The sequence below is a fragment of the Gavialis gangeticus genome, unplaced genomic scaffold (genome assembly GCF_001723915.1).
Source record: "Gavialis gangeticus isolate Ggan-Ray unplaced genomic scaffold, GavGan_comp1, whole genome shotgun sequence".
NCBI classification, from domain to species: Eukaryota; Metazoa; Chordata; order Crocodylia; family Gavialidae; genus Gavialis; species Gavialis gangeticus.
Window position 1 is genome coordinate 23,235,460 of NW_017729024.1, and position 10,755 is coordinate 23,246,214.

General features: G+C 40.9%; 1 protein-coding gene across 2 annotated transcripts in view; it reads left to right on the forward strand.

Moving 5' to 3' along the window:
- The window catches only part of RAD17 (RAD17 checkpoint clamp loader component), a 33,792-nt gene that overhangs the window by 1,947 nt on the left and 21,090 nt on the right, over positions 1 to 10,755 (forward strand). For both annotated transcript variants that reach the window (XM_019516960.1, XM_019516961.1), the window contains exons 2-9: positions 846 to 1,115; positions 1,832 to 1,915; positions 4,157 to 4,313; positions 4,903 to 5,039; positions 5,987 to 6,039; positions 6,124 to 6,249; positions 6,337 to 6,406; positions 6,777 to 6,888. In XM_019516960.1, the coding sequence (XP_019372505.1) occupies positions 846 to 1,115; positions 1,832 to 1,915; positions 4,157 to 4,313; positions 4,903 to 5,039; positions 5,987 to 6,039; positions 6,124 to 6,249; positions 6,337 to 6,406; positions 6,777 to 6,888 (1,009 nt within the window). The remainder of the gene's footprint in view (positions 1 to 845; positions 1,116 to 1,831; positions 1,916 to 4,156; positions 4,314 to 4,902; positions 5,040 to 5,986; positions 6,040 to 6,123; positions 6,250 to 6,336; positions 6,407 to 6,776; positions 6,889 to 10,755) is intronic.

The following is a 10,755-nucleotide window of genomic DNA, read 5'->3' on the forward strand; positions in this document are numbered from 1 at the left end:
CCCCCCCCCCCCCCCCCCACCGCGCTCTCTGTCAGCTCCAGCTACCTACCACCCCCATGCTCCTCCAGTGTAGCCGCTTGCACCCCCCATCCTCATGCAGGCTGATATACCCTGGGCCCTGCTCACCCCTAGGGACAGCTCTGGTGGCCACACAACAACAGCCCCTTCCCTGAGGTGCAAGTGCCAAGCAAAATGCCTTCACGTGCCACGCTTGGGCATGTGTTGGGGGTTGCCTACCCCTGTCCCATTGGTTCCAATGCCTCCATCTAGGTTTTTTTATTTTGCTGACAAAACCTTCTTTTCCATGTTCCTTACCTTTGCATCCTACATGTGGAAACTTAATCACAATACATACAAATGTTGGTATAATACCAAAAAAACCCAACCAAAGTACAGAGACAGTGTAAAATTAAGCAGAACAAAGTTAACATAAAGGCCTCTCTACTGTGGCCACATTTATTTTTAACTCACTCTGAGCCTTGTTTTTCTTTTGTCTTTTAATTCGAGAATAGTGAACTGGTGCAGTTCCCTGTACTAGCATGCTGACAAGTATGAGGCCATGTCTCTTGATTTTTGTTGGGATGCATAGGCCATTTCATTCTAGAACTTCGTTAAGGGTGAGAAGTGCCATTGTTTGTTTATAACCACAACTATCAGTTTTCCACATGTGATATTTATTTATATGATAGCAATGTCACAGCTGTATAAAAGTTGGTTGTTAATGAAAATCTTCTAGAGACAGATTTATCTGCTAGAAATGGCACATTATCTATAGTCAACTGTAAGTAATAAAGAGTATAACATTTAAATTGTCTTTTAACATGGTTTTTTTTTTTTGTTCTTAGGGAACAGATTGGTTGGCACATTCATTTGATGATTTCTTTGGGAACACAGATACCTCCTCAAGTACCCTTCCTGTGAAATTACCTGGGGAAGTCAAGCAGCCTCAGAAGAGGAACGATCATTTCTCTGTGCCAGAAAATAGCAAAAACATAGTTCTTGCTAGAAAGAAGGGAAAGGCATCTTCAGTACATCAGACTTGTAATCGAGCCAAACAAAATCAAAACCAATCTCAAAATGAACCATGGGTGGATAAATACAAACCAGAAACTCGGGTACAAAACTGTTAGAATTTCAGCTTATATGATAAAAACATCTCGGTGTAACTTTTAATATTCCTTGCTCTCTACTAACTAGTCCTACCCAGATGCAGTTTCTAAATGTTGTGGCTTATCCCATCAGAGCACAGTCTGCGGTATTAGCAGATTACGCCAGTTCTTTATTTGCTGAAGTACTATTACTGGTGTGTTTCAAAACTCTCAGTGTATGGACTATCTATCCCACAGAATTGGATCACTTAGTGAAATGAACAATTAGTATAAATTGCATATTCAAGGTATTTAACCTAAAAATACTTCATCTATGGACAAAAACAAATAAATGAGTTGAAAGTATACAAACTTGCAGAAAAGCTTAGCAAAAAATCATGTTAACTTTTTAATATTTCCATGCTTTTAGAATGATGCTTTCCTGAAATGATGATGTAGGCTTGTAAATAGCAAATAAACTTGTATCTCTGAGATTATCGCAAAGCTCATTTTCTTCTTGGACATTGGAAAGCTGACAATTAAAGGAAGAAGAGGAAATAAATACATGCTAGATTATCTTTAATTGCTGCAATTAGGATCTTTTTAATTTGTCAAGATTAATTGGATACAGATTTCCTGTTTAGCATTTCTGCAAGCATGAATGCTGTTTCTGAACTATATCAATAAAACCACCTAAAATCCACAGTTAGATATACATTTCATATACTTTATCCTTGTTCTAGAGTGATCTTGCTGTGCATAAGAAGAAGGTTGAAGAAGTTGAAACCTGGTTAAAATCTCAAATATTTGAAAGGCAACCAAAGCAGGTAATACTAATGCATAAGTTTTTTTTTAAATATCTGACCAATAACAAAGTTTTATAAGAATTCATCTTAAGTGATTGTACAGGCTACTCTAGAGATGTTTTTTATCCATGTTCTTGTAGTAAAGTCATTGAAATAGAATGGATGTTGTAGAGTACAAGAAGCTTCTCTGGTAGTATATGCTGGTATAAGAATTCTGAGAACATAGGCTAGAAGTTTACATTTAAAACTTATTGTTCCCATGTCCCTTCAGTCCTTGTACTTCTGAAAGGAATGGCTATATTATATTCCTCCTGCTTCATTGGTTAGGTAGTTCATTATTTTTTATCAGTTTTCACCATTTTGCAGCATCATTGAAAATTACAGGATTGCAAAGGTACATTTAAGGCCTGTATCCTCTTGAACTTCTGTGATTGAGTGAAATAACTAGCTTTGAATTTCACAAAACAAAATTTCTTTTCTAGAACTGGTTGTTGTAAAAAGGATTCTTCTTTTTTTTTCCCCGAACACTGTATTGTCAGTGTCTCCAGTTATAGCAAAATAATATTGCTGACACTAGGTTCTGTAATCTGTCACTGGTGTTTTTAAAAACACTTAAAACTGAATTGCTTCTTTCCAGGTGAACTTATGCATTTGCTAACTGTGGGCCATTTGGTTCAGAATTCTAAAATGGCAAGGTTGCACATGCTTATTCCTTCTTTTTTACCCTCTCCCTCTGAATTGTAGCAAAATTATATTTTCTGCTTTGCAAATCAGTTCTATAGCTGCCTAGTTATTAGTATGTAGTATATAATATCAAAGTCACATTGATGTGAAGTGATTGAGGTTTTTGTATTATTCAGTGAGTGAGGAGAAACGCATATATACAAATATTTTCCATTTTAATCAAGTTTTAATAGTGTATTTTTAATACTGAAAATAAGCATTTCACAGCTACTGTGAAGCTCTGCTTTCTAGACTGTCTCCAGGACGTGGTGCTTGGATCCCAGTGCTGGACCTGTGCTTCTGATTTGCTGAGCTTGAGCAGAGTCAAAATACTTGCCTCTGGCTTCAAGTATATAAGCACACTCTTGGGACATAGACAGGATTGGTGCCCCACTTCATAGTCATTTCACAAACCAGTTGCTTAGGTCTTGAGACTAGTGCCAGTTCAATGTCCCCAGTAGCTGAAACAGACCATTCCCATAGCTCTAGCCTTTTAGGTCCTCTGGCTTATAGTTTGTTTCATCAGAGATATGTGATAGTTGAAACAAATAAACACAGATTTATGCTTAGGGCCTTAAGTCATTCTTTGTTGTAGAAAGCTTGGAAGATACATGGGTCTAGGCAGAACATAAATGCCAGCATATAATTGATGTCTAAATTTCCTCCTCATTCTTGGCAGGCAGGGTTCTTTGGGTAAATGTGATTATCTTTTATTTGACCGACTAAATACTTGGAAAAATGTTCTTTGCAAGCTTTCGGGCATAAACACCCTTCTTCAGGCAGTAGGAGATTCTGTTGCTGAGTCTCCCACTGCCTGAAGAAGGGTGTTTGTGCCCAAAAGCTTGCAAAGAACTTTTTTCCAAGTATTTAGTTGGTCAAATAAAAGATATCACGTCTACTGAAAGAAACTTGCCTGCCTATGTCCTTAGACCAGCATGGTTACAACCAACAACCCTCATCATTCTTGAGCATTCTTTGGATTTGGATAAGTTCCCTTTTAGGACTCCAGTGCTCCCAGCCAGATTTTAGTTATAAATTAAGGAGACTTTTTCTGACTCTTACAGTTAACAGCCTTGCCTGGTCCTGCAGACAAAAAGGTTCTTTTTACCTCTAAAATCTGCTTGTGTTCTTTCCTCTCAACAGGGAGTTCCTTGAGTTTTCAAATACTAACACCTGGTTTCTTTGTTCTCCTGCTCCAGCCTCCTTGTCTGCTGGTGAATAAGGTTGAATTGTTCCTCCCTGGCATCAGCTTGTCACCTGTTCTAAGTTGCTCCAATTTGAATGGGAGCTACTTATAGAAATGATCTTCTGTTGTCCCTGCACTGGGGAGAGATGTGATAACCAGTTTTGTTGGTATCTAATATGACATTCAGTGAGAACAGGAATCTTGTAAAAAATTGATCTGCCTTTGTAAGTTGGACCTAAATAGATTTCCCTGAATGATAAAACAGAGTTGTTCTCAAACCATGGAACTGGTAACCCAGCACTTCATCTCAAGGCCCTTACTAGTTTTGGTTAATGGTGTTGCCTTTGTTTCAGGGTGGCTCTGTTTTACTGTTAACTGGTCCCCCAGGTTGTGGAAAGACTGCAACTGTACAAATATTAGTTCAAGATCTTGGTATTCAGGTGCATGAATGGATCAACCCAATATCTCTAGATTTTACAAAAGAAGATTTCAAGGAAAGTTTTAACCAGGGTGAGTTTTTGGGGGGGTTTTTGGCTATTGCTGTATTCCAACTACTGCTGTAGCTTGTCAACTTTAAAGCTCTGTACATATAAAAACATTAAATGAGATTGAATTTGAATTTGTCCTTCCGAAAAATTAGGTGCTAAAACATAGTTGGCTTAAAGATTGTCTCTAGCCTGATTTCGATATGCAAAGTCAAATTAAGTCCTCATAACGATATGTAAAATTATTTAATATATTTATATATTCTGCTTAAGGATTTTTGTTTGAATGTATTTTTTTTAAGGAATTATCCCCAGAACTGTGTGAAATTCATTGCATTAGAGAGGGGCCTCCTTAATGTCTTGGGCACCACTTAAACCTTTCAGGAAAAACTGAAATAGAATTAAAGAGCCCTTTGCCAAGTTTTCTGTTCTGGCATAAACTTTACTTTTCAACAATGACTTATAATATATTTGAGAGGTGTACTTGACCATTACTGTGTAGTAGCTACTGACAGAATGTACCAATGAGGATTCATTAATTCTAGTAGTGTTTGTATAATATGTGATGTAACATGAAATGTATATTTTTAACTTTTTTTTTTCCCCCCCCTCAGAATCAAGCTTTCGTATACTTCCTAGTCAAGCCCAGGCAACACTCTTTCAAGACTTTTTGTTAAGAGCAAATAAGTATAGCAGACTTCAGATGCTTGGGGAATCCACTGAGACTGATAAAAAACTTATTCTCATTGAAGTAAGTGAATTTTGGGGGTGGGAGGCAGGGTCTTTGTAAAAGGGTTGGTGTACTGCACTCCCTCCAGAACTGAAAGACCTGGCTGGAACTCTTAATGTAGCAGACCAAATTCTGTTTAATTACCTATGTGAGTATTTGGTCTCAGTTGACAGCATACCCGCATAAGTTGCCTACTACCAAAAGAAAATTAAAAGCAATATTGAAGAGGAGCATCCCTGAGTGTGCATAGCTTGAGAATTGACCAGAAAGGGAAGTTACCACCACCTTGGTATTTTGTATATAAACAAGTCCTGGAAGATTTTAATGCTTTAATTCTCTTTGTTTTTCCGCTTTACACATATCAAGACTGTAAATATAAAGCCTATCCTCTCTGTTTTGTTGGATGTCAGTCTTACAGGTCTCACATGGTCTTGGCAAGTTAATGAACCTTATTCTTACTTTAAGGGCCCAAGAACATAGTCAGTTATACAGATGTTTTTATTTGACACCTATTTACATTGGATTTAAAGAGCTCAAATAAAAATCATCTTCTGTGATTTGTATTGTCTGTCTCTTCTCCAAATTCGTTATTTTTCTGATCTCCAGAATCTTCCTGGAAATGAAATAGATGAGACCCAGATTTTTAATTTGGAAAAGAAGAAGAAATATTTTTGGGAATGTGGAAGTTTTTTTGTTTTGTTTTTTTTAACACAAAGTGCCATAAACTCATTTTTTCTGGGTCCCTTTAGTAACTTTTACTCTTTAATATTAAATCTATGTTATTGATTTCTATGTTAAGTTTCTAAGTCAAGTTTATTTGAAGAGTTCTTTATATAACTGCACAATTATCAGCTCAACTAACCACACATGTACCTTGTTATACCCAGACTCTGTATAATGTACTATAACCTTCACTTCCTCAGAGGACATAGAGACTTGAATTACATTGCTTCACTTATTTTCAATAGGATATACCTAACCAGTTCTACCGTGACTGTAGCAGTCTGCATGAAATTCTGAGGTGAGTTTTGAGTAAGCTTATTATGGGTACTAAACCTTAATAACTGTTAGTAAACTAATTTGTGACCCTTATTTTGTGTTTTAGGAGGTTTGTACGTACAAGTAGATGTCCCCTTGTGTTTATAGTCTCAGACAGTTTCAGTGGAGACAGCAACCACAGGTTACTATTCCCAAAGGAAATTCTAGAAGAACTATGTATAGGTAGTATAAGGTAAGATCTGTCGCTAAATAAATGTCGAACAGAGTAAGTATGGAACTGATAGTGTAACTAACAGTGCTTCTTGTGAAAACTTGATAGTTTCAACCCCGTGGCTCCAACAATGATGATGAAAGTTCTTAATCGAATAACTACAGCAGAAGCCAATATGGTAAGCTACAAAACCTGCTTAACTTCCACATGGTCAGCTCAAAACATTTCAGGCTGATTATTTAATAGTGTTTTGGTTTAATTACTTGACTACAAGAGAAGAAGAGCCTGGCTTTCAAAAGGGCTTTCCACAATAACATCCGTAGCCCAGCAGGAAGTTTTGCCCTAGTAGCCAAAGCGACTCTCTTGAAAAATCTTCTGTATGTTATGAAAACACTGTGCTAAAGCAGAAAACAAAAATTATAAGTAAAAGTCCTTGCGCATGGCAGTAATTTTTGAACCAGAAGTCTAATTCAAGCTGATTTGCATACTTTTTTGATAGTTCTTCATTTCAAGTGATGCAATTCTTTTAAATTTGTTTTTTCTTGTAGAATGGGGAGAGAATTTCTGTCCCTGGTAAAACCTCTTTAGAGTTGATTTGCAAAGGCTGTTCCGGTGATATTAGAAGTGCAATAAATAGCCTTCAGTTTTCTTCTTTGAAAGGTAAGTATAAGGCTTTTTTCAGTATTTGGCACAGTTTCTCCTCATTTCTGATACAGTGATATTCTTCACTTTTCTAGAATGATGATTTAACTGGATTTCAAGAAAAAACACATTGTCCTGTACTATCAGCAGAGATAAAAAGGACAAAGCCTTTGACAAGTGTGCTTAAGCACTTTTTCCTCGCATGCCTTAATATTATAAAATTATTGCTTATATTAGCCAGCTAAATTTTGAAGTTTATATATAGTCCTGTGCCCCTTCTATCCTCCCAGGGCACCTCCCCTGCCTCTTCTGGTAGAGGTACAGAGGGGCATAGGGCTTCAGTCTCCTGGGCCAGCAGGAGGACACTCCAAGAGAGTTGGGGGCTGAAGAGCATTTGCTGACAGTTTGCTTTGCTTCCCACCACCACTGTCATTACAGCCCCCTGTTGCACCCCACGGCTGGAGAGCATGCCAATGCACGTAGCTGCAGTATTTTTGCAGAGCTCTAGCAAGGGAATTAAAATAGGGGGGCTGTACATTAGGGCTGTGCGAAGCTTTGGGTGCTGATTCAAGTTGGAAGAGTTTTGGCCTGATTCGATGTCTGAATCTGAATCGAATCAGACCAATGAAAAGGTCCAGAGCAATTCATAGATGCCAGGGTCAGAAGGGACCTCAACAGATCAAGTCTGACCCCCTGCCTAGGCAGGAAACAGTGCTGGGGTCAGATGACCCCAGCCAGCTGCCTGTCCAGCCTTCTCTTGAAGACCCCCAAGGTAGGGGAGAGTACCACCTCCCTTGGAAGCCCATTCCAAATTTTGGCCACCCTTACTGTGAAAAAGTTTTTTTCTGATATCTAGCTTAAATCTGTTCTCTGTCAGTTTGTGACCATTGTTCCTTTTTACCCCAAGAGGCGCCCTGGTGAGCAGAGAATCTTCAATCCCTTGCTGCCTTCCCCTAACAAATTTGAAGGCAGCCACTAGATCATCTCTTAGCCTTCTCTTGTGGAGATTGAAGAGGTCCAGGTCCCTCATTCTCTCCTTATAAGGCTTGTCCTGTAAGCCCCTAACCATATGAGTAGCCCTCCTTTGGACCCTCTCAAGTCCATCAATATCTTTCTTGAAGTACGGCACCCAAAACCTGGATGCGATATTCCAACTGAGGTCTGACCAATGCCGCATAGAGGTGAAGTATCACCTTGGATCTATTTGTCATACATCTGCTGATAAAGTGTGATTAGCTTTGCTGCTGATTTTGTCACACTGACGACTCATGTTTACCTTGGAGTCCACTGTGACTCCAAGATCCCTTTCTGCTTCTGTGCTGCTGAGAGGGTCATTTCCCAGCCAGTAGGTGTTCTGGATATTTTTGCACCCTAGGTGTAGCACTCTGCACTTGTCCTTGTTGTACTGCTTCCTATTGTGTGCTGCCCACTTTTCTAACCTATCCAGGTCTGCCTGCAGTCGTTCCCTACCCTCCAGAGTGTGCACTTCACCTCACAATTTAGTATCATCCACAGACTTGGACAGAATGCACTTCTCACACACATCCAAGTTACTGATGATGATATTGAAGAGTACAGGTCCAAGGACCGAACCCTGAGGGACCCCAGTACCCACATCCTTCCAGGTTAATACTGACCTGTCTACTACCACTCTCTGGGTGCAGCCAATTTGCCACCCACCGGACCGTGTAAACATCTATGTCACAGCCTTTTAATTTATTTATGAGAATGGGATGAGATACTGTATTGAAGGCCTTGCTAAAGTCCAAGAAAACAACATCCACTCTACTCCTGTGTCTAAGCATTTTGGGACCGTGTCATAAAATGAAACCAGATTGGTCAGGCATGATCTACCACGAATCCATGCTGGTTTCCCTGCTGCATTATTTTTCCCACTGGACTCCCACAAATATGTTCCTTCATAATTTTTTGAAAGACCTTTCCAAGGATGGAGGCGAGACTGACTGGCCTATAATTACTCGGATCCTCTTTCCTCCCGTGTTTGAAAGTAGGACCGCACTGGCCCTTTTCCAGACCTCTGAGACCTGACCCGAGCGCCATGAGCGCTCAAACAGCCATGTCAGTGGTTCTGCTATGACACCGGCCAGTTCCTTCAGTACTCTTGAATGCAGCTCATCCAGGCCTGCTGACTTGAACACATCCGGTCCATCCAAGTGACTCTGCACCAAGTCAGTGTTGACAGTTGGTGAGCTGGTGTCCCTCCGATGCCCATCTAAGAATGCATTAGGAGACTTATCTTGAGCCCTGTTCAAGAACACTGAGGCAAACTCATTGAATAGCTCAGCCTTGTCCTCCCTGTCTGTCACTAAATTGCTCCTTGTTCAGTAGGGGTCCCGTGCTGCCCTGCACCTTCTTTTTACTCCCTACATACCTGAAAAAAAGCCTTTTTCTTGTCTTTAATTTGTATTGCCAGCCTCAGCTTTGTAGTTGCTTTGGCCTTTTTCACTGTCTCCCTGCAGGTGCGGGCCAAGTAGGTATACTCCTTGGTAGCTTCCCCTTTTTTTTCACTGCTTATATGCCTTCTTTTTTGCCTTTTAAGTTCCCCTGGATTTCCCTGTTTAGCCAAGGAAGCTTTTTTTGGCTCCTTTTTCCCCCCTTTTCCCTCGTACCGGGATAGTCTCCCTCTGTGCCCGAAGGATTACTTTCTTTAGGAATGACCACCCTTCCTGGACTCCCATCTTGACAATACTGCTATCCTGCAGTGCTTCATTGTCTAGACTCCTAAGCACACTGAAGTTAGCCTTCCTAAAGTCAAGCACTTCCACCCTACTAGTTATCTTACACACCATACGCCATACGTTGAATTCGATTGATTGGTGGTCACTATCCCCAAGGTGACCGCAAATCTGCAGCTCCCCTACCAGGTCCTCCCCTATAGCCAACACCAAGTTCAGTAAGGCATTCCCCCTAGTGGGACTGTACACCTTCTGTATCAGGTGAAGGTCCTGCACACAGGTTAAGAACCTACGTGAGAGTTGGATTTGGCTGACTGCTTCTCCCGGCAGATGTCAGGATAGTTTAGGTCCCCCCATGACAACCACGTCCCTAGACTGTATGGCCTCTGAAGAGCTGCCTCAAGTCTAGCTTTTCTTCTTGGTGCGGTGGTCTGTAGCAGACCCCCACCACCAAGTCTGTTTCCCCAAGACCTCCACGTATCCTAACCTACAATGCCTCAACTTTCTCCTCTGATTCCATTTAGATTAGGGTACATGTATAATGCTCCTTTACATAGAGAGCAACCCTGTCCCCCTTCCTCCCTACTCTGTCCCTTCTGTACAACCTGTAGCCCTCAATGTGTACCACCCAGTCATGGGTAGGGTCCCATCAGGTTTCTGTTAGCCCCACTAAATCAAAGTTATCTGTAAACAGAAGTGTGAGTTCTTCCTACTTGTTCCCTATGCTCCTAGCATTAGTATAGAGGCACTTAAGCCTTTTGAATGGTGCCTTTGGTGCCCCCTGTTCTGATGTCCAATGGGCCCCTTAGTACTTACTTGGGATATACTGTTGTGTGTCTCACAGTTTGTAGGTTCTAGACTCTCTCCATCTCCTGCCTCCCCATCCTCCGCTGAACTTAGTTTAAAGTCCGATGTAGGAGGTCAGCCAACCTGTAAGAAAAGAGACTTATCTTTTGCGGAGCGATTCGAAGCTCTCTGAATCAATGAAGCTCTCCAAATTGATTCAGGCAATTCCTGCTTGCTGCAGCAGAGAGCTGGACCCGGACTCTATGATGTTAAGTAGAGGGTGGGGAAGGGGGGGCTGGAGGAGGGTACCATGGGGGGGGACCTCTGCCAGGCACCATCCCCTGCCTGCTCCCCTGAGCACCCCCAACCCCCGCCTGCTCTCCCAACGCCTGCCTCCTCCCCC